This window comes from Peromyscus eremicus, chromosome 5 (genome assembly GCF_949786415.1).
Source record: "Peromyscus eremicus chromosome 5, PerEre_H2_v1, whole genome shotgun sequence".
In the NCBI taxonomy this organism is placed as follows: domain Eukaryota; kingdom Metazoa; phylum Chordata; class Mammalia; order Rodentia; family Cricetidae; genus Peromyscus; species Peromyscus eremicus.
Window position 1 is genome coordinate 135,594,280 of NC_081420.1, and position 22,852 is coordinate 135,617,131.

The 22,852-nt window shown below is 53.5% G+C and overlaps 1 protein-coding gene across 2 annotated transcripts in view; it reads left to right on the top strand.

Annotated features, from left to right (window-relative positions):
• Nucleotides 1–22,852, top strand: part of Slc12a3 (solute carrier family 12 member 3) — a 36,247-nt gene that overhangs the window by 8,031 nt on the left and 5,364 nt on the right. For both annotated transcript variants that reach the window (XM_059262698.1, XM_059262699.1), the window contains exons 9-24: nt 3,098–3,182; nt 3,965–4,119; nt 4,351–4,458; nt 4,778–4,901; nt 6,719–6,820; nt 7,692–7,847; nt 8,427–8,526; nt 9,390–9,501; nt 9,887–10,027; nt 11,769–11,875; nt 13,036–13,118; nt 14,911–15,012; nt 16,315–16,426; nt 19,643–19,729; nt 20,367–20,502; nt 21,605–21,672. In XM_059262698.1, the coding sequence (XP_059118681.1) occupies nt 3,098–3,182; nt 3,965–4,119; nt 4,351–4,458; nt 4,778–4,901; nt 6,719–6,820; nt 7,692–7,847; nt 8,427–8,526; nt 9,390–9,501; nt 9,887–10,027; nt 11,769–11,875; nt 13,036–13,118; nt 14,911–15,012; nt 16,315–16,426; nt 19,643–19,729; nt 20,367–20,502; nt 21,605–21,672 (1,778 nt within the window). The remainder of the gene's footprint in view (nt 1–3,097; nt 3,183–3,964; nt 4,120–4,350; nt 4,459–4,777; nt 4,902–6,718; nt 6,821–7,691; nt 7,848–8,426; nt 8,527–9,389; nt 9,502–9,886; nt 10,028–11,768; nt 11,876–13,035; nt 13,119–14,910; nt 15,013–16,314; nt 16,427–19,642; nt 19,730–20,366; nt 20,503–21,604; nt 21,673–22,852) is intronic.

A 22,852-nucleotide genomic window follows, 5' to 3' on the forward strand; every position in this document is an offset into this window, starting at 1 on the left:
ACCCCGGCAGTCCGAAAGCCCACTTATAAAATAAACACACAGACACTTTTATTATTTAAACTGTTTGGCCTAATGGCTCAGGCTTCTAGCTATCTAGTTCTTATATCTTCAATTAATCCATTTCTATAAATCTATACCTTGCCACGTGGCTTGTGGCTTACCGGCGTCTTCACATGCTGCTTGTCATGGCGGCGGCTGGCAGTGTCTCCTCCCACCTTCCTGTTCCCTCAATTCTCCTCTCTGTTAGTCCCACCTCTACTTCCTGCCTGGCCACTGGCCAATCAGTGTTTTATTTATTGACCAATCAGAGCATTTGACATACAGACCGTCCCACAGCACTGTGTGTGCGTGTGTGTGGGAGGTGTGCGTGTGTGAGTGCAAGTGTGCACATCCCACAGCACACATGCAGAGGTCAGAGGATAGCTTTCAAAACTTTGTTCTCCCTTTCCATCGTGAGATCCAGGCATCAAACCCGGGTCGTCAGGTCTGTACAAGCGCTTCTACCCAGCGAGCCGTATCACTGATCCCATTTTACGGACCTTCACATACTTTGTGTGTATATGATGTGTGTGCATGTGTGTGTGTATGTGTGCACACTCATGTGTAAGCTTAAGCGTGCACATAGAAGGCATACATATTGTATTCAGGTGCACGTATTGTATTCAGGGGATGACCTTGTATGTTGGTCTTTCATTCTACCTTGCTGGAGACAGCTTATTCATTGTCTACCCTTGCCCACACTGGGCTAACTGGCTCGTAACCTGGACATTCTCCTGTCCCTACTTCCCATCTGGCCTTGGGAGTCCTAGGATTACAGATGCAGGCTGCTGTACCAAGCTGTGTGTGGGTTCTGGAGACCTGAGCTCGGCTGCTCATGCCTATACACCATCGTTGCGCTGGCCAGGCATGTGGGTGCAGGACATGTTCCCCATCTACGCTTTTCATTCATGAGCACTTGCTGCACCACATGGGGAAACTGAGTCTCCAAGATGTTGAAGGGTCTCTCCCAGAACACACAGCTAGGAAGGGATGGGCCTGACTTGTGAGCCAGCCTCCAGATATCCGACCAAGATAGGGACAGCAGGTGGAGGCTGAGGGCTAGGTGTTCTTCCTGCGGCAGCAAAGTCCCACAAACCAGGAGCCTTAAAATGACAAGCACCCTCTCCCAGCTCTGGAGACTGGAAACCTCAGTGAAAGGCGCTGACAACATGACAATGAGAATGGGTCCTTCCTGCTTTGTCCTGGCTGTGTGGGGTCCTGACAAGGCCACCCTGAACTGCAGCTTGCTATTTTAATCTGTGTCGCTCTAAGGATGGGTGACATCTGTGTCCCTCCCTCTTCTAATCTGACACCGGTCCTCACTTGAGGCTGACTCTAATCCAGCATATACCTGACTAGGGGCGGGGAGACAGTGAAGGACGGACGGACACAGACACACGTACAGGAGAGCTGGGGTCTGGTGGGGGTCTGCACTCCAGTGGAGCGCACCTTCCGTCAGCAGCAGCCCAGAACCTCGGCGTGTTTATTAGGTACAGCACAGGGGAGGGAGGGCTTACTAGATTTGGTAGGATGTCTCTGAAGGTGAGCAGTCTCGGGCTGTGAACATCCCGGAGGAGGAAGAAGCTGCAGATGCGAGCTATCTTTGCACACACTGGCCACTCACTTGCACTTAGACTCCCAAGACGAACTTTGCCATTGCTCTTGAGCCTCACCCACGGAAGGCTTTGCCACCCCTGTGGGGCTGAGGCATCCGAGTCCTTGACACATTCACTCAGGACTCCACTCACTCAGGGCTTCCTCTACTCCCTACAAGAATGACCTCACCTCTATTCCTTACACCTCCAAGGACCTCTTCCTTAATAAGGACACATTCTGAGTTTCTGGGTGGATACGGATTGAGGGGGACAGAGGATGCTCATCACCATAGTTACTGGGTTAAGACTATAGCTGAGGCCTGGGAAATCCTTATGGGTGAGAAACCCCAACAGCTCCACACTCAGGCGGCCATGGCCTGTTGGAATTGGGACCGGGGCTTTACTGTGTACAACTCAGATTATTGTAAGGCCAGAGTCATAGGATCCCCTAACAGAGACCCCAGCTGATTCAAGTCTCCCCACACTGCAGCCTCCTTCCACTTGTTACCTCTGTTCTCTTTTCACCAGCCGCCTGCCACCTCCTTTCCACAATGTTGTCTGTCTACTGGGCCTCACAGAGCCCTGGGAGGTTTGCAGACAGTTATCTCACGGCAGACTTGGCCTGCCCCCCTCCCCGGGTTGGAGTCTGTGCCTCCCGGGTCGGGCAGTTATGGCTTTTCTACAGTCTTCTGTGGAAAAGTAGCCAGTGCGGCTGCTCTGGTTCCAGCTCCTGGAGTCTGAGGCTGTGGGTGTGTGGGTCAGGACTGCAGGCACCAGGAGCTCTGTAACCCTGCCCTCCTCAGGCCCCGCCACCCTCAGTTCCTCACTAGCTGGGTGGAAGTTCTATTTGAGAAAGTGCCTAGGAGGAGGTTATGACCTGTGTGTGGGTGGATTGGGGGGGGGGGGGATAGGGCCCACACGCGGGAGGGTGCGTGTGGAGTAAGGAGTGTCATTGTTGTTGGGAAAAATCTCCTTCTTGGAGCAGGAGAATGTTTAGGGAATGTCTTCTGTCACTTTATTGCTGGAGAGCCAGACAAATTAATCAGTTAACGGTGATTTACTGCGACACTTTGTGAGGTGAACAGGGTCCAGGTCTGGGTGACTGATTGATTCATCAATCTCCAGCTGTAGCTGGCTGCTGCCTCTGCTCACAGATGAGTCTGAGGTAGAGAGCCAGGCATAGGTTTCCCCTCACCCCCAAGCCCAAGTGAGCCCTGCTAAGGGTCCCCTGCGGGTGGGCTATGGAGCTGATGAGGTTTCTCACCTTCATCGGTTTCAACCCTGGGACCACAGGTGATGGCTGTCTCGTAGGTCCTCAGTCATGGGCCCTCTTCTTCCAGGACTGGACAGGTTCTGAGGGTCCAAGCTCAGGGTCTGCTGCCCACCCCTGCCCAGCCTCTGCCAAGGTACTGAGGCCCAAAGGAATCCCACAGGCTGCCTGATAACACCATACCCTCCCACAGGACCCTGCTGTAGCCATCCCCAAAGGAACACTCATGGCCATTTTCTGGACCACCATCTCCTACCTTGCCATCTCGGCCACCATTGGTGAGTAGCCAGACCGCATAGGTGGCAGGAAAGAGAAAAATGGATCTGCTCTGTAGTGAGGCTGGAGGAAGCTGCTATGTAGGGCCGGCTTCTAACTAGGCAGGGAGGCCCTTGAGCCCTGATTCTGGGGCCTCTGTCACCTCCACAGTGAGAGAGCGTCTTCATGGTGAGGGAGGCCAGACCAGGTTAACATCTTCCTTGCATCTCTGGGTACTCTTGCTTGCAGTGTTCACCTTGGAGGCAAGCTGTTCACAAGTGGCCAGGGGACTTGAACTGTTTTATAGGCACGCGGGGCTTAAGAGCCAGATCTCTGCTTTAAGGACGTCGGGCAGGTCACTTCAGCTCTTCCTGTTTGGTTAAAAGGGGGCAATAACAAAAATAAGAGTACTGCCTTGCCCAGACTGTCAGGTAGACCCAAAACAGTCCCATACCTGCTGCTGTCATTAATACTGTCGGGGTATAAAGGAGGAGCCAGCCTGTCATCCGCAGTGACTCGCCCTCTGCGGAGGTGGCCAGCCTTTGGGGATGGAGGAGGAGGAGGGTAAAGCAAAGGACAGAAGGGAAGAAAAGAGACAGACAGACAGACAGACACACATACACACACACACACACACACACACACACCCTCAACACACACACACACACACACACACACACGCCCTCAACACACACACACCCTCAACACACCCTCAACACACACACACACACACACACACACACACACACACACACACACACACACACACACCCCACGCCCTCAGCACACACCTTCCTCCTCTCAGGCTCCTGTGTGGTGAGAGATGCCTCTGGGGACCTGAACGACACAGTGACTCCCGGCTCAGGCCCCTGCGAAGGGCTGGCCTGTGGCTACGGCTGGAACTTCACAGAATGCTCCCAGCAGCACAGCTGCCGCTACGGCCTCATCAACTACTACCAGGTACAAGCGGTGGGCCTGGCTACGGGACCCCCAAGCCGGGGAGGTAGAGGAGACTGTGGGAAGTTACTGCCCAAGCCTGGGGCAGGGCTTCCTGCCCAGGTAGGGCTCTCGTCCCTACCCGCTGCCTATGAGTAGGCCTTGGGTCCCCACTGGGGGTTGAGATGTCAGGACCACAGTGGAGAAGGGATTGCGCAGTAGGGTTTCTAGCTTGGCCCCCTACCCTTCCCACAGACCATGAGCATGGTGTCCGCCTTTGCACCCCTGATCACAGCGGGTATCTTCGGAGCCACGCTGTCCTCTGCCTTGGCCTGTCTTGTCTCTGCCGCCAAGGTCTTCCAGGTAAGGGTGCAGGAAGGGGCCACTGTGAGCGGGCTGTGGGTTGTGGCTGGGGAGCATGGAGTAGAAAGACTCCCCAGGCGGCCGGCGAAGCGCCAGGGTGTCATGTGATATGGGTCATGTGATATGGGTCTGGGTGGAGGGAAAGGGACCAGGCCAGCAAACTCTTAAAGGCAACAGCCCTGTCTCCAGGTGAAGAAAGGTTCCCAGAATAGAAACCTGGTGAGGTCAGAGAGGGGACCACACAGGGTCAAGAGCGCAGGTGGCCCTGGGAAGGGGGAGGTCCCAGCCAGAGCTTGAGAGTGGGGTACGCTGTCCACAGTGCCTTTGCGAAGACCAGCTGTACCCACTGATTGGCTTCTTCGGCAAAGGCTATGGCAAGAACAAGGAGCCTGTGCGTGGCTACCTGCTGGCCTACGCCATCGCGGTGGCCTTCATCATCGTTGGTAAGAGGCTCCTTCCCCAGCCTTCTGTGAAGGTCCTAGGACCCGCTCCTCTTAGCCCAGCTGTCACCGGGTACTCTGTGACTAGCACTTGTTTGGTGTCGGGGATGGAACTAACCAGGGCCAGGCACGTACTGAACAGTTGCTTTGCCGCTAAGGCCAACTCCAAACACCACTTGAGTATCTCTTGAGTGGGTGAAGGCCTGCAGGAAGGGCCTTTGGAAAGGCCTCCTGATCCTTTCCCGCCTCCAGGCAGGGTGGCCATGAAGCCACTCCAGGTAGCTGGCCATTCTGCTGTTAGGAGGGAACGTCTCTGCCTCTCCTGCGTCTGCATTCCAGTGTCCTGACAGCTGGGACACCTGTGGGGATGGGCCAAGCTGATACAAATGCCTAGCTCAATCAGTACCTTTGCAGATGCACTGAGAAAGCCAGCTTCTCACCCAGTCAGGACCCACCCAAGGAGAAAGTGTCCAGAGAACAGGGCAACCTAACAGGTTGACTGGCTTCTGCTGGCTTTACCCTGTTCCTGCTGTGTGGCTATGGATAAATCATTTCTCTGAGTCACAGTTTGCTTATCTGCAGAGTAGGGGGCATCCCCTGCCCTGCTCCCTATGCAGAAGCTGGGGCATAGAAGCTGTGGAGATCCCACTGAGAGGCACCTTCCTGTTACAACCGGATGTCTGCTGCTCAGGCTGGCCCCAGTAGTCAACCACTCATGAGACTTGCCCTAACAGTCTGGTTGCTGTCACCCAAGGGAAGATTCTAGACACTAGATCCTGCATTGTATGAAGAGGTGTCTCACCTAGGGGACAGAGAAGTCTAGTCAGCTGGCCTCAAGATCCACCCCTATCTCCTGCTGCCCAGGTCCAGACCTGTTTCTTGTAACTGCAGGCTTATGGGTGGTACCTTTAGGCTGGTACCTCTGACTTGGCCAAACTGAGGACTGTAACCTTAGATACTCAAAGGGACCCAATGGGGCTATGTACAGAAGTACCTGGTCCAAAAGAGCTGCTTGTCTTTCTTTGGGCCCCCTGGGAGACCCTAAGAACACACACAAGATTATCTGGGTATACTGGGATGGGCGAGACAAGGAAGAGAAAGAGCCATTGTGGGCAGGATTGCAAAATGGTCTCAGGCAGTGGTTCTCACTCTGTGGGTTGTGACCCCTTGGAAAGACCCTTTCACAGGGGTCGCGTATCAGATATCCTGCATATCAGATACTTACATTACAATTCATAGCAGTAGCAGAATTACAGTTATGAAGTAGAAACGGGAATAATTTTATGGTTGGGGGTCAGCACAGCATGAGGGGCTGTATTAAAGGGTCGTAGCATTAGGAAGGTTGAGAACCACTCTCAGGGGTCCTGGGTCACATTGCCAAATGCATTCCTTATATTAATTTGTGTCCCCAAAGTGTCATAACCACTGCCCTTGGTCACCCAGTAGCCTGATGGAGTCCATCCCCACTGTCTTTGACCTTCTTCTAAATATTTTTTTTTGTTACATTTGTTATCTTGGGGAAGGGGCACATGTGAGGAGCAGAGGACCACTTATAGGAGTTCCCTCCTTCCACCACGTGAGTTTCAAAGCTCTAACTCAGGCCAGCAAGCTTGGGGCAAGTGTCTTTACCAGCTGAGTGATCTTGCTGGTGCCCTCAGTTTCCTAAGACACCGACCCTTTGAACTTTGTGGAGCAAAGGACTCACTTCCGGATGAGGAGGCTGAGCTGACTGAGTAGCAAGGCCTGGCTGTGCCAGGGGCTGCTCTAGGTGCCAGGCAGCCTCTGGTGGAGCCAACGTGCTGCCCCTTTCTCCTTTGAAGCTGAGCTCAACACCATTGCCCCTATCATTTCCAACTTCTTCCTCTGCTCCTACGCCCTCATCAACTTCAGCTGCTTCCACGCCTCCATCACCAACTCACCCGGTAAGCGGAACTGCCCCCCCCCAACCCCAGGAAGAGGGGCAGAGGGGCAGAGGGCCTGGGCGGGTGGAGGCGGACAGTCCAAAGCAACCTTAATTAAAAACCACATTTGTTAGGGCAGTCTGTACCCTAACAAAGCCAGCCATCCTCTACCGAGCACAGCGCATCCTTGACAGGTCCTGGAGGTTGTTCTAGTTCCACCCATTTCTCAGGAGTCAGAAGGCTGATCGCCCAGCAAGGGATGAGTTTCCCAGGCACAGAAGGTGGTGCACAGCTCACCTCTAGGGGGAGCCGTTCAGACTGCAGCAATTCAATTTCACAGATCTCTGGGCTGCTGCTGAAAGCCTTCTAGCAGAGGGCAGTAAGGAACGTAGAGGAAGAGTTTTGCTACTGAATCCCAGATCGTCAATGGGCCTGTTATCCCAGCACTTTCCATACAGGCCACAATGTGCCCGGCACTCTCAGAGATGTGCCATGGTACAGTGGTCACTAGGGGTGGCCCTAACCTGGCACAAAGCCAGGCAGACTCAAGTTTCCCACCATCCTTTTAATCCCCTGGGCTCCCTCAGAGCCCTGGGGATCGGGCACTGTTGCTGATGTTGGGGCTATGCTTGGCCAGGGCTGGAAGTTCCCTTTCTGGTGTAGCTTGTTACCATGGTGACATAAGGGCCCAACAGGCAAGGTTGTGGGATGTATGCCTTAGGACCTCCTTAACCCACCCCTGGAGTTAAGGCTGGTGGGGCGCTAGGGATCCCTGGCTGGTGGGTTCAGGCCAGGATTACAGCCCTGGGTATGGAGACATGGGCATTGCTGCAGCTCTGGGAAGGAGAAGTCTCCTGAACATGGGCATGTGCACTGACCTGGCCCCACCCAGGGTGGAGACCCTCCTTCCAATACTACAGCAAGTGGGCAGCGCTGTTTGGGGCAGTGATCTCGGTGGTCATCATGTTCCTGCTTACCTGGTGGGCGGCTCTCATTGCCGTTGGAGTTGTCCTGTTCCTCCTGCTCTATGTGATCTACAAGAAGCCAGGTGTGTGGCCCTGGTCCCCCTAGGGCTCAACTCCCTTCCCGGGCAGCCATGCAGTCAGGCCAGCCCCTCATCCCAGCTGGAGCCTTAAATGAGACTCAGACTAGCCTCCACCTCAGCCTTCCTGAGCCAGAGGCTCAAAGGAACATGCCCACTCGGGGCCAGACTCCTGTCAGATTCCTAGTGGGGCTACCTGCTAGTGTGTGCATGCAGGCCAGGGTGGCCAAGGGTGGCTGTGTGAAGGTGGACACTCAGCAAGATGGTCTACCTGCGTGTAGCAGGGCCCTAGACGGACTTCAGTCTGAGGGAGGCAACCCTAGAACTCTACATCTGAGCCTGGCCTCCTAGGTGGTCTCGGAGGTCTGCTCTTTGAGTGGGAGTTCAAGACTTCACTACATAACCTTTAATCACGTGACTATATGTGTAGCACTTGGCTCTAGACCTGCACATATTAGGTAGGAACAGAGCTGCCAGCTGTCTGTCTGTCTGTGGCCTTGCACCCAAGGTGCTCTGGGCCTAGGAAAGGTAGACATTCCCTCTTCCCCCACATGACTGGTCTCGCTTTCTCCTTTCTGCCCTCAGAGGTGAACTGGGGCTCCTCAGTGCAGGCCCACTCCTACAACCTTGCCCTGAGCTACTCCATGGGCCTCAATGAGGTGGAAGACCACATCAAAAACTACCGGTGAGCAAGGCGTCTGGGCCACCCGGGAGCCTGCAGCTCGCTGTGGTCCTCTGCTCTGGTAGATCCAGGATGGTAGAGAGCAGCTGACCGTCAGAGGGCTAGGCTTGGCATTGCCCAATAAGGACAAAGCAAGGGAGGGGTCCCTTATGCCTCAGTTTCCACCGTGAAGCTGTTCTGTCGTCAGGGTCTCCTGGTCCAGTTCTCGTGACACAATACTGGGGTGCTGGCAGTGACAAGCCTGACCAGGGTGCTCCTCAAAGCGGGTTCCCAACGGTGAGGGGGGGTCATTCGCTTCCATCCTCCTCACACCTGGCTGTACTGCAATCACTAAGATTTACTCATGCCCTATGCACTGTGACTCAGACACTCATGACAAACTCCTGAGACCTACAGCAGCACTAACCTCAGACACAGGCAAGGACAGATGAGGCTTGGAGATGTTAACTACCCCTGTTTGCCCAGCTGGGAAATGAACCAGTGAGTCTGGCTCTGACTGGCAGGGGTGCTTAAAGACAGTCCTGTGCTGCCTCTCAACACAAAGGTTCAGGCACCCGGCCAAGGTACAGGGAGTTTGTAAACAATGGCTTCCTCATGACTGACCTTTACTCCGCTTTCGCCACGCTGGGCTTGGCAGGGCAAAGGAAGTTGGTAGGCTGGTGAGTCTGATGGTCTGAGCAAGAAGAACAGGGAGACTTAGTATCTTGACCTCAAAAATACCTGAAAGACCCCTGGAGTCACAGCTGGAAAAATGTGTCCCAGTGCACAGCCTCACCCAGGGCCATCAGGAGTCAGGAGTCCAGGGGCACCCACCTTGAGCATGAGAGCCCTGAGGGCGCTCTCCTGACACACCCTTCTTTTCCTAGGCCCCAGTGCCTGGTGCTTACGGGACCCCCCAACTTCCGCCCAGCGCTGGTGGACTTTGTGAGCACATTTACCCAGAACCTAAGCCTGATGATCTGTGGCCATGTGCTCATTGTGAGTGCTCCTGGGGGAGTGGGGGGTGGGAGGGACATCTGTACCTTGCTGGGAATTGGGGCGGGGGAGACGGGGGATGGAGGAGACAGGGGACCTGGATGTAATGTCTGCCAGGGGATAGGAAGGGCAGGGAAAGTGGAGCCAGCAGAGCCAGGTCCTGAGTGAAGCCCAGGCTGGCTCAAGTTCACCATGTAGCTGAGGCTGACCCTACCTCTGCCACCCAATGCCACAGCGCTTAGCTTCGCTTCCTCTTTTTCTGTCCTTCCTCTAATCAAGAACACCTCTAAGTGCTTCTGAGTCTCAGGGGAGCCTCTAGGGCAGGAAGAAGGCTGAGTCAGGCGGCGTGGTGGGGACAACCCTGACACCACCTGCCCCTCACCCACAGGGACCCCGAAAGCAGAGAGTGCCCGAGCTCCAGCACATGGCCAGTGGGCACACCAAGTGGCTGAACAAGCGCAAGATCAAGGCCTTCTACTCAGACGTCCTTGCTGAGGACCTCCGAAGTGGTGTCCAGATTCTCATGCAGGTGCCCTGGCAGGCTTCCCACGGGACTGACTCAGTGCGGCGGCTTGCAAGGCCCAATGTCCTGGTCCAGTTTAAGCTTCAGTGGCTGCAGTGGGAGTCCCCTACTTGCTTGTCTCAAACTGTGCTGGTTCAAGGATGCCCAGAACCCCTGGGCACCTGTGGGGACTCCGCGGCTTTGCCCAGATCCTGTTTCTGTGTTATTTTATTTTAGTTAAATTTAGTTTAGTTTTAGGGTTTTTTTGTTTTCTTTTTTCAGTACTGGGATTGGGCTGAGGGCTTCAGTGTATGTTAGGTAGCAGCTCTACCATTGAGTTGCATCCACAGACCCCTTTTTACTTTAAAAAATAGTGTTTGAGACTGAGTCTCACTAAATTGTCCAGGCTGGCCTTGAACCCACTCTGCAGTCCAGGCGGGCTGGGACTTGCAATCCTCCTGCCTCACCCTCCCAGGTAGCTGGAAGTCTAGGCCTGTGTGACTTGAAGCCTTCCTCCCTTCCATTTCTTCAGGTACAGTTTACATTTAGTAAAGTGAAAACCATAGGGTGACAAGTGTTTGCGTATGTGGACACCACACAGTGGTCTGTAACCATCCCTCAGATTAACATCTAGAATGTTCCACCAGGCAATGAGTTTACAGCTCCACATTTTCATGTGAAGCATCCGAGAACCTTTTTCAAAGGTTTTAACTGTTTCTCAACATGAAAAAAATGTGTGAGGTCTCTTTTGGGGAGGAGTTCAGAAAACTTAGATTTTAGAAGCAGGTAGAGAGGACGAGTGTGCACTTGGTTTTCTATCTTTCTGTTTGGTTGCTTTGTGGGTTTCTTTGTTTTGTTTTGTTTGAGACAAGTAACTACTATGCAGAGCGTGCAGCATCTGACTCAGGTTGCCTGGTGTGCCCCAGAGTCTGTGCGCTCACGCAAAGATCCTCTTGCCTTAGCTTTTGGGGGTTGGGAGTAGGGGGATGGGGAGAGTGGTACTTGGGGATCAGGTACAGGGCCTCCTGAGTGCTAGGCAAGTGCTCTACCATTGAGCAGACCCCTTGTCTGCCTCAGACTCTTGGTAGCTGTGACTAAAGGCATGCCCAGCTCTCTCCATATATATGTATATGTATATATACACGTGTATATATGTGTATATATGCATATGTATGTATATATGAATTTGCATTTATTTATTTTGAAGTGTATACTTTTAAATGATTAATTTCTTTTGGAGACAGGGTCTCACTGTGCAGTCCTGGCTAACTGGAACTGTCTATGTAGACCTCCAGGCTAGCCTCAAACTCACAGAGATCTGCCTGTCTCTGCCTCTCTGGTGTTGGGGTTAAAGGTGTGCACCACTGTACCCTACTCTAAAATGGTCAGTTTGTTATATTGATTTCACTCCAAATCTTTTAAAGAATCTTGTTCCGGGGGGCAAGGAGAGAAGGGGAGACAGAGCCTGTTAGGATATGAACTCCTGTAATCCCCGCACATTGGAGACAGACACAGGAGGACTGACAAAAGAGAGAGGTATGGAAAGGGAGGGAGAGAGGATATATAGACTAGGTAGCCCAAGAGTCCTCTGACTTGACACACTTTCTGGATGGACAGAACCCTGAGCTCCTAAAGCATGGGAGGTAAAGGTGGCTGGGATGAGCAATAGCCCCACACTGATGAACTGTCACAGAACAGAGCCCTTGCTGATCCCAGGGCCTGAGGACCAGGTCATCTTCTGACTGACTCTCCACCTCTACCCCGGCAGGCCTCGGGGCTGGGGAGAATGAAACCCAACATTTTGGTGGTCGGATTCAAGAAAAATTGGCAGTCTGCTCACCCGGCCACAGTGGAGGACTACATTGGCATCCTGCAGTGAGTGAGCTGGAAGGTGCAGCCTGTGGGCTGTTGGTTTGGGCCACTGGGGCTCCCTGGGCCTGGGGAAGCCAAGCAGAGGCAGTGTAGGCCCCTGGTGAAGGCTGAGGTGGAACCGACAGAGGGTGTCTCACCTCGGCCTTCACAGACACTGAAGTCAGCAGGTAACACAAAGTGTGGGGTGGGCTGGGTGTGGGACTCCAGGGAGCAGTGGAGACTGTGGCGAGCTGGAGAAAGCTCAGGACAAGCGTGCCCCTCAGAGTGCAGGCCCAGCGTTGCCGGAATGTTCCGCTTTCTAGAGTAGCTGAGAACAGTGGTGGTTAAGCAAAAATCCTGGAGGCTCACAGTTCCCCGACTGGCAAGCTCCCGGGTGGGATTCGAGCAGAAGTGGGAAACTGGCCCACGGAGAGTCCTCGGGGCCTTCAGACCCTGACTCTGAGCCTCAGCACCTCCAGCTCTTTCCTTTGTGTGTAGAGAACGCCCGTCTTGATTGCTTTTCCACTGCTGTACCACACAGAGGGAAAGTACCATCAAAACACAAGGCTGAGCCTCGAGGCCCTGGGACCTACATCCGGGCCTGCTGTTAACCCCCTATGGGACTCAGCTGTCACCCCAGCTGCTTAACACAATTGTGACATGGGGTTGAAAATCTGGCCCCCAGGCTTCCTGCTGCTCCAGTGTCCAAGGCAGTCCAGAGATGTGTGATTGAAGGAATCTGTTGAGGGAGCTTGGCCCGGTGGGCCAGACCCTCAGGGAGGCCTTGGATTGTCATGTGAGGGAGGCCATTCCTAGGTGCACCCCTGTTCATCAGTTCACAGTTCCGGCCGTATAATCCTAGGGCCAGCTTCTCAGTTCCTCACTGTCTGACCATGAGGAAGTTGCTCTCACCCCAGGACAGGTTTTCCTGTGTAAGTGGAAGTTAGAGTCCCCAAGCTCCACTAGTGGCAGAGAGGTTGACAAAGTCAACTAATAAGAAGGAATGGGTGTGACATGAAGTAGGGCCTAACTTGGTTTCCCTATGAGTGTCACAGATGACTCTCCAGTTCTGCCTGTATACGATACACATAGGGAAACTGAGGCCCACAGACCAACACTAGACGTCGGGTCTCCTGGGATCCAGGTCACAGGGCCAGCGGGTTGACCTCACATCTCCTTTCCAGTGATGCCTTTGACTTCAACTATGGCGTGTGTGTCATGAGGATGCGTGAGGAGCTCAACGTCTCTGAGGTGACGCAGATGCACAGTGAGTACACGCTGCCCCTAATCTGTCCCCTGTCAAAAACCAACCTGCCCCTGTCAAAAACCAACGGCTCTTTTAAGCAGTGCGAGGAAGAGAGGGAAAAATTAGTGAAGTCACCAACTTGTAGATAGCCAGTCCTTCATGGTTCCTTGGAGCCCATTTGTTTCCAAACAGAGAGGAGACCCAGAATAGGGAAGCGGCCTGGTCAAAGTCATGCTTCCAGCTAGGGGCAGACAGGGAACTGGAACTCCCCATGTCACTGTCGGATAGCCATGTGGGTGAAGAGGATCTGAGAGAGAAAAGGCGAAGAGGAGGAGGCCGCCCGTATAGAGACACCACAAGGAAAATACGTAAAGGCCATGGGCACTGGACCTTCTCGAGATCGCCAGGATGTCCTTGGGGCTCCGAAGAGGAACGTGTTTTCAGCATTTGGAAGCTGCACCTGACTGTGGAGAGTCTCAATTAGTGATGGTTAGATGTGGGAAAGACAAAGAGAGGTCCCGACCGGCAGACACGCAGGCAGGACTCTGTTCTTTGCTGGCAGGGACACTGTCACCAGGGGCCAAGGACATGCCTTCCCATGGCATCTAAAGAGTAAAATATTTATGTAGCCACTGCCACAGAGTCAGCAACCAAGATACTGTGACTGCTCTAGGCAGGTAACAAGCAAAGCCCCTCCCCACCCAGGGTGCTGCCTCTGGGGACAAAGCCGATGCTTATCATGGTGGGCACACAGGTCACCTTAGCCGTGAAAGTGTCCTGAGATGGATGCAGGGTGCTCAGAGGCCTCTCTGAGGACAAGACCTGCCTGTTGCTGAGGAGGGTGGAGCTGGAGAGAGAGTGGCTCAGGTGGGCCACCCTCTACCCTGAGGTGGTGTGACTTGTGGAGGAGCAAGAGGAAGTCAAAACAGCTGGCTTGTGGGGGGCAGGCGGGATCCAGGGCAAAGGGAAGCAAGCAGCGGCCAGTTACCCCGGAGAAGAGTGGGGGGACTTTCTTTTAGCATTAGGGGAGCTCCAGGAGGTGAGGATCCCAGCATCCCAGGCAGGAGAGCCTGTAGCCCAGCTATCCCCATCTATTTGCAGTTAAAACAAAACATTTGACCCAGTGGAGGAAGGCATGGGAGCCAGTGGGCAGCAGGGTTAGGCCATCTGTGTGTGTCACGGGTCAGCTCCCCGACTCAGAGGATCAGGGTTCTCTTGTCCTATGGGGATGCTAGTGTCAGAACATCTGGGCACTTGGCCAAGAGTAAATGGCTTTCTCTTGTGACAGCGGTGTCCTAATAACTGAGGTTGGGTTACTGTAGGTTTTGAGTTCCTGTTGAAGACAACCAGTGATGAATCTGGGTCTGTGGGCTCAAGGTCCACCCTTGGAAAACCTCCCTCTCGGTCATGTTCAGATGCTGTCTGCAGAGAGGACTGCGTGCTGTCCCCTTCTTTCAGGGGCACCTGCACTGAGGGAGAACTGGCAGCAGGTGCAGGGATGTCCTGCTGCATTTGTGGGGAGGGGGGGGGGGAAGAAGGGCGGGTTCCATCTGCACAGGGATGCTGTAAAGAAGGAAGAGCATTCTCCCGAACAGTAGTCCCCCAGGGTCCTCAGGATCCAGGGAGAGCGGAGCTGGGAGCTGGGAATGGGCTCACGCAGCACTCTAAGAAGCATGGAAAAGCACATTAGCTGTGTCTGGCCAGGCCTGCAGAGTGCCTCTGGCCACTGCACGCCCACCTCACTGGGAAAGCCGGCTGTTTTCAGGGAGGTCCTGGCAGTGACCCTGCTGGCTCAGACGTGCCCCTTCTTCAGCAGCCCCCGAGGCACTGGTACAGGAGGAGCAGGCCAGCACCATCTTCCAGTCGGAGCAAGGCAAGAAGACCATCGACATTTACTGGCTGTTTGATGATGGAGGTCAGGTCCCCTCAGACCCGTCCCTGTCCCCTGGGACTTTCTGTTTTCCGGGTCTTTGCATCTTCTGACCTGCCCTTCTAGGCTGGGCTTGCTGAGGCCTCTGGTGGGACCCAGAAGCCGACAACGTGGACAGAGGCCTTAGCTTGTCCTGGTTTTAAAACAAAGCCCTCAGCTTTAATGATGCTGCCTTTGATAGAGTCAGCAAGAGACCACAGCCTTACCTCAACTGAACATATCAGCCATCTGTGTCTGTGGGTCCCACATCAGCCCCCTTCTAAGGTAGACCAAAATAATGGAAAAAATCATGTCTGTATCAAACATATACAAATGAATTTCCTGTCGCCATTTCCTCCACAATAAACCCCAGGAGCAATTTTCATGCTACGGGGTTTGTGGCAGGTGTGATAGGAGGTGACCTAAGGGATTTGCAAGGCCACGTGCAGGTCCCACATAGATCCTGCGCCACACTGTGGAAGGTATGGGCGTCTGAGGACAGGTCCTGGAGCCAGTTCCCCTGTGGATATCCGAGAGCACCTGTGTAGTTCACTGCTGAATGACACCCAAGCAGGCTGGGATGTATGAATCTATGCCCGGCTGCAAGTGTTCTTGTGAGCTAGCCCAATGCAGTCTTTTTCTCTGAAACAGGGAAACTGAGGCACAGAGTAGCATACGCTGATCGCATGGTGGCTGGGCCTTGGCCGTGTATGGAGAGATGACAGGGAGGGATGGCTCCTACTCACTGGTCAGATTTCAGGAAATAAATGAAGACCATTCCGATGTTTCCAGGCGAACTCACCACCCTCAGCTCATGCACCAAGTACTCTGTGCCAGCTTGCTATTTAAAATCACCTCATTGGTTGGGTGTGCTGTCACATACCTACAATCCCAGCACTTGGGAGGTAGAGGCAGAAGGTCAAGAGTTCAAAGCCGGCCTCAGCTGCATTATAAAACCTTGTCTCAAAAAGGCCAAATAACCAGGATGCAGAGGCAGGCAGATCTCTGAGTTCAAGGCCAACCTGGTCTACAGAGTGAGTTTCAGGACAGCTAGAGCTACTACCTACACCAAGAAACTCTATCTCAAAAAAAAAAAAAAAAAAAAAAAAAAAGCCTCCCACATTAGCCAAATAAACCACAGCGCCACTGAGTGCGATGGTCAGTGGGTTTAATCTGGTGAGCTCCTCCGCTGTGAGGAGCTAAGGTCCAGAGTGGGGAGGGTTTCGCTGCGGCAGTGTGGGGTGGAAACGCACTGAGAGCTCTGTCCTGAGTCTGTTCCTCTTGGCTCCTGGGGATCGTCCCTGACAGGCCTCACCCTCCTCATCCCCTATCTCCTGCACCGCAAGAAGAGATGGGGTAAATGCAAGATCCGGGTGTTTGTTGGGGGCCAGATCAACAGGATGGACGAAGAGAGAAAGGCGTAAGTGGGAACCACGGGGCTGTGCTGACCCGCCACCTAGTCTCCCTGAGGCTGCCTGACTCCCTATCCCTGTGCCCTCCACCTGTGCCCCTGGGTGGCCCTGAGATTGTCCCAAAGCCCAGGCCAGCTCTCTCCAGCCCACAGCTATGGTGCCTGGGGTTCAGGCAGGCGCTCTCTCCATTTCCAAAGTGTTGGCTTCCTCTCCCACCTTGAGACGACCCTGGTGCCCTGGTACTCGCTATGATAGGGGCAGGTGGTAAGTGCTGAACTCATGAGACTTTTCACAGACAGACGGGTGTGCAAGTCAGGACAGAGGTAAGTGAAGCAAGATTAGAACCCTTTCTGACACTGACCCCCATGGAGGGATGCAGGCCCACAGAGAGACATAGGGTGGCCTAGGCAGCCAGGAGATGCAGTAGCAAATAATGGGGAAATCACACTCAGTCTGTTGGTGAGAAGGGACTTTTAATTCCCTCGCAGGTCTCTGGCTGATTTGGCAGGAGATCTTGGTGTAAAGCTGGCCTATCCTTGAACTCATTTTCTCTGTCTAAGCAAACAGAGCAAGCCTGACTCATTGGCCTGGCAGGCAATGCCATCACATGGCCAGAATTTGGTGACACTGTCACCTTTATTTCAGTGTTACCTCTTTCTGGCAACAAGTGTTGTTTTCTGTTTTAATTAAGATAAAATTTGCCTCTGAAATGTATCTTACTTCACCCTTTTTTAATGACTGTAACAAAACACCCGAAGCAGGCTGTCTCATAAAGAAAAGAGGTTCCCTTGGTTCATGGTTCTGGGGGCTCAGTCAAAAAGGGCTGCATCTGGTGATGGCCTTCTTGCTGGCAGCGACCTGAGGTTGTGGTGACATAGGACATCACATGGCAAGATACAGGCAGGGTGTGTGTGTGTGTGTGTGTGTGTGTGTGTGTGTGTGTGTTCCCCTTTTTCTCAAGAAGCCACCAAAGTTCAGTTCAATCATGAGATGCAAACCCAATGACCTGGTCCAATCCTAAACATGTCCTAAACACCAGAACAGGATTCTGTTTCATGATCTCACCCCCACACACTGAGGATTAAATCTTAACCTGAGCTCCTGGGGTAAACAGTATGCAAATCGCAGCACTAAGGCAGAATGTGACTTGTCTTAAATAGACACAGAAGTACACAGAGGTGTGGTCGCGGAGGTGTCCAGCTGGCAGGAGATGTAGGGGAGGGGCTGGGCGACGCTGACTTTCCAGGGAGGGGAATTGAGATTGAACATCATACGCAAGACCTGCTCAGGCAAATCGGGGCAGTTTGCCCAAAGAGAAGAGCCTGGTGCAGACTCTAGCACAGGCCCACGATGCCCCAAGGACAGGATGGGAGGCGACCCCTGACCGGCACCACTCCTATACCAGGACTCCACCTTCATTCTTTCTTCTAGTCCCCCTCTGCGTTTGGGGGGGCCCAGCAGTACTGTCCCTGTCTCCTCCCTCCTCCCCCCTACTCGGTGAGAACTTTACCAATGAAATATCCTTCCTTGGCAAGGCCAAGAGCAGTGTTGAGGACAGCAGCACCTGGCTTTCAGGACCTATGAAGAGTAAACAGACCAGCAGGCTCTGCGGCAGTCTTGGCTTCCTGTCCCAGCTCTGGGTGGCAGCTGGGTTCCGTGAGGTTGGCTTAGCTCAAGGTGGCCCTGTCAGGTAACAGCATGTCCCTCTCACAGCGGTTATGAAAACCCTTCTGTCTCAACTGCCACTTAGCGGGCTGTGCGATCTGCTGTCTCTGTGAGCCCAGGCCTGCTGGGCCCCTGACGTGTACCAGGATGAGGCTACACAGCTCCGCTTTTAAAACCCTACTTCTGGGAACGTAGCGCAGCTGGTTACGTTTGCTGAATGTGTGCAAAGCCTTGACTGCAACACTCAGAAAGTGTGCTGCCAAGTGCTGGGGAAGCGGAGGCGGAAGAGTCAGAAGTTCAAGGTCATCCTTAGCTATAGTGAGTTGGAGGCCAGCCTGAGCAACAGGAGACTTAGTCTCAAAAACCAAACCAAGTTGGGCAGTGGTGACACATGCCTTTAATCCCAGCAGAGGTACATGGACCTCTGAGTTTGAGGCCAGCCTGGTCTACAGATCCAGTTCTAGGACAGCAGCCAGGGCTAACAAAGAAACCCTGTCTCAAAAAACAAAACAAACAACAAACAAACAAACAAACAAACAAAAGGCCTAGCGGGCTGAGGGGACTGGAGAGATGGTTCACCAGTTTATAGTACCCACTGCCTTTATGCAGTACCTAAGTTGGAGTCCCAGCACCCACACAGGCCACTCACACTGCCTATAACTTTAGCTCCAGGGGATCTGACATCTGGCCTTCTCGGACACCCTTACACACATGGCATACACACACAGAAAGACACACATAGATGTGTCAATAAAAAATGAATCTTAGAAAAAAAATGTAAAGTCCCACTCCTAAGTTCAAGAGCCAGCGGGGATCTTGGTGTAGGGCTCCCAGCCTGGGCCTTTAGACTCCCCCTTCCTAGGATGCTCCATGCTCTCCCAGTCACTTCATCCGCTGCCTTTGCTCACTGGCTTCCCCCTCCAGTGAGTCTGGTAGGCCTCAGCTTGGTGGACACATCACATCTTGGGGGCATCACCCAGTCTATGCTTTGCCTAGAGGTTCTGACCCAGAACTGGGCTGGAGTCCACAGATGTGTTCTGCAAGATCCTCGGTGATTCCAGTGTGGGCGTTGCTCTGTCCCAGCTCCTTGGGCCTATCCCAACCTTCACCATGCACCAGGCAGCCAGATGTGAAGTCTTTCCTGAATGCATAGACCACAGTGGGCGTCTCCACTGATGCCACCTTGGTGCCATCTAGCATGCAGCTCTTGGTTTTCTTCTCAGCTCTTGTGTGTTGTTGTCTTGGTCTCTCCCACCTCCCTTCAGTTTCTCTCTTCATTTTCCCCTGCCTTTGACCTTCAGTTCTCAAAGTGTGGCCTGAGACCTAGCAGCATCCTAGACTTTTCCTGACCAGAGGACACTTGGGAAATCCTGATCAAATATTTTTCACATTGCTTACCACTCTCTGACTTACTACTCCACCCACATTTCTCACTGTGTGGCCACCTGGCCTCCTGCGCGAGCCACATCTGTTCTGTTTCACCGCTACACGTACATCAGATGCGTAATAAACATCAGAACGAGTGGATGCTGTTTTAAAATTCTGCATCTCTCTTCCAGGATCATTTCTCTTTTGAGCAAGTTCAGACTGGGATTTCATGAAGTTCACGTCCTTCCGGACATCAATCAGAAACCTCAGGCTGAGCAGTGAGTTCTGTGTTGGGAGTTCCAGACAGAAGGGCCGGCTCTGGCCCTCTAGATCCCTCTGCTTGCTGCTCCCTTCTTCCAACCCTGCTGGTTCCTGTGCTGCTCTTCACATGGGCCGGACACACCATGCTTCAGGACCTTTGCACTTCTAACTCTTTTTCCACGCAGCGCCTTCTGCCTTGTGTATACAACTGGCTTCAGAAGGACACATTTCCTTTAGCTAGCAGAGAGGCCTTTCTTACCCGTTATTCCCTGTTGCAGGACTCAGGGCATATCTTCCTAAAACACCTGCTTATTTGTGTTTATTTGCTTACTACCACCAGCTGAGCAGGAGTTCAGTGAGGATGGGGTTCAGTCTTTCTTGCTGACAGTGGGGTAGCAGTACTTGGTGCTGAGTAGGCTCGAGAGGGGAGGGTCCAGGTTAGCAGACGATGTGTGAAAATTTGCTGAATGCCAGGCCTAAGTGTCAAGGGCTGAGGCCACATACAGGCCCATGCACTACAGATGACAAAGTTGGATGCTTCGGCCTGAGGAGTATGTCCGTGGGGGGTATCCCCACCTTGAGCTTCCTCCAAGTTCCTGGCTCCCCCGGAAACAAGGCCATGTCACCCAGCCTCACCTGGACTTTCCTTTCTAGCACCAAGCGGTTTGAGGACATGGTTGCACCCTTCCGCCTGAATGACGGCTTCAAGGATGAGGTCACTGTCGCTGAGATGAGGAGGGACTGTCCCTGGAAGATCTCAGATGAGGAGATTAACAAGAACAGAATTAAGGTGCAAGAGAGGGAAGGGGCTCACCAGGGTCTGGGGTCCCAGCTGTGAGTCCCATCCTGAGCTTCGGGAATCCCCACTTGGCCCACCCCAGTGTCTGAGATGTCCTTGGGTCACATGCGAGGGCTGAACCGTAACATCACGGATCCCCTGCTGTCCTTGGTAGGGAGACTGGTCCTGCTGGCGTTAAATGGTGCTGGCCACTGCTGGGTTAGAGTCCTTCTTCCAGAGCTGTATATGCGGCCGGGGGAGGCTCTTTTGACGGTGGCTGCCGTGGCATTTTTAGGTAAATGAACAAACAGAAGGGCCAGGCACCCAGGGGCAGATCTCACTTTTCCTCTCAGTACATCAGTGGCCCTGAATCAGGGGCCATTTGCCACCCTCCCCCAGGTAGGGACATTTGTCAACTGTCTAGAGATATTTTTGGAGGTCACAACTCAAGGGATGCATGCTACAGCTATTACATATTCCATAGAAACCAGGAGCCCTGAGAAATGCCTACAAGGCACAGGGCAGTCCTCACAACAAAGAATTGGGCATCCGTGATGTCCACGGTGAGACGGTGAGAGGCCCAGACCGGGCCAACTCACTTGCCTTGGGTCCCTTTCTCTACACTGAGTATCCATCCGCTTTCAGGTCCCAGGCGCTGACCTCCTTTCTGAGGGACCCAAGATGGCCTTAGGTTTAGGTGTGTCCCCCAGCCAGCCCCACACACCCAGGGACTTTGGAGACTTTCCCAGCCTGGCACCAGCTGGCTCTCCAGAAAGTACTGAATAAGCAAGGTGTCTAAAGCTGGTCCTCTTAAAGTGTGTCACTGGGAGCCTACACCTGCTCCATAAAGTCCCCTGGTCTTTATACAGTGGGTCTTCTGGGTACATGCCCTTTGCCTGCTACTGAGTCAAGTTAGCTCATTTGATCTCCTCCACATCCCCTGGGGTGCACATGATCATACCCACTTTTCAGAGGGCCACACTGAAGCTCAGCGAGGCTCTCCTGGGGCTGGGGAGTCAGGAATTGTTTAGGGGAGTAATTCTGCGCCCAGCTGATCTGGGGGTGGGGTGCTGTTGAAGACCTAGGCAGTGACCTTGGCTTTCCTTGGCCCCAGTCCCTTCGGCAGGTGAGGCTGAATGAGATTCTGCTGGACTACTCTCGGGATGCTGCTCTGATCATCCTGTAAGTCACATCTGGCTGGCGGGAGGAGTGGCCTGTTGGGATGAGGGGTGGCCTGTTGGGATGAGGGTAGCTGCTCAAAGGGGCCCAGAACGCTGCAGACTCAGCCTGGCGGATTCTCAGAAAACATGGCCTGTCCAGTGTCTGCCTCATGGCGCTGGCGTGAGGGTCAGCTGGCAGGTCACAGGCCGCGTGTGTCCCAGGCATTGCTGATCTCCCTTGCTGTCTCTGTGTACTCCTTTTCCTGCCAAACAGGCTTGGCAAATGGAGGCAGCTCATCCCAGATGCCAGTGAGTGTGTCTCCTAGTTTGGAAATTGCCCAACCCCTATTGGCTATCTGCCATTCCTTACTGATTTGAGTGTCCAATCTGGACAACAGGAATGGAGGCTGTTCTGGCCACACTGTCCCCCCTGGACCTACACTCACCCCACGCTGCCCTCTGATATTAACCAGGGCTGAGCAAGTGGACAGGGACAGTGGCAAGGATGGGTCTCCATGTGGCTCTAATCTCTCTGAGGCCAGTAATAAGAACATGGCCAGCCAAGGCCTTCACATCTGTAGCTTAGGGTAACACAGATTTTGATAAGGCTTTCCCACGCTTGCTGGGGGCCAAGCACTCTGCTCAGACAGGACATTTCATTTGTAGGGGCTTCTACCACATGAGAACATAAAGCCCCCAGCCTAACATATGGCGCTTGCATTGAAACCCCAGATGGGACTCACAGCAGGGATCCCTCTACCTCTGCCTCCCTGGCAGTCAGCAACCATGGACTTGTCAAGAGGTGGCCTTCTTTTCAAGGCATGTTCTGATATGGGGTCTTATTCTTAAAACCCTGAGGTGTGTTGAGGAGGAAGGCCAGGGTCAGTTTTACTTGATAATGAGATGGTCACTGTCATGCACAGATGACAGGGGGGCATGAGCTTTCAACAGTGTCCTCTTCAGTGTGCATGAGTCTAAACATCCTGGCAGACTTGCCAAGAGTTCTCTGCTCTGGAGAGCAAGCCCGTATCTGCTGATACAAGCGCTACAGTAGGGTTTCTATTGCTGTGAGAAACCATGACCAAAGCAAGTCGGAAAGGAAAACCTTTATTTCAACCCACAGCTTGTAAGTCTGTCATCCAGGGAAGTCAGGGCAGGAACTCAAAAGCAGGAACCTAGAGGCAGGAGCTGATGCAGAGACC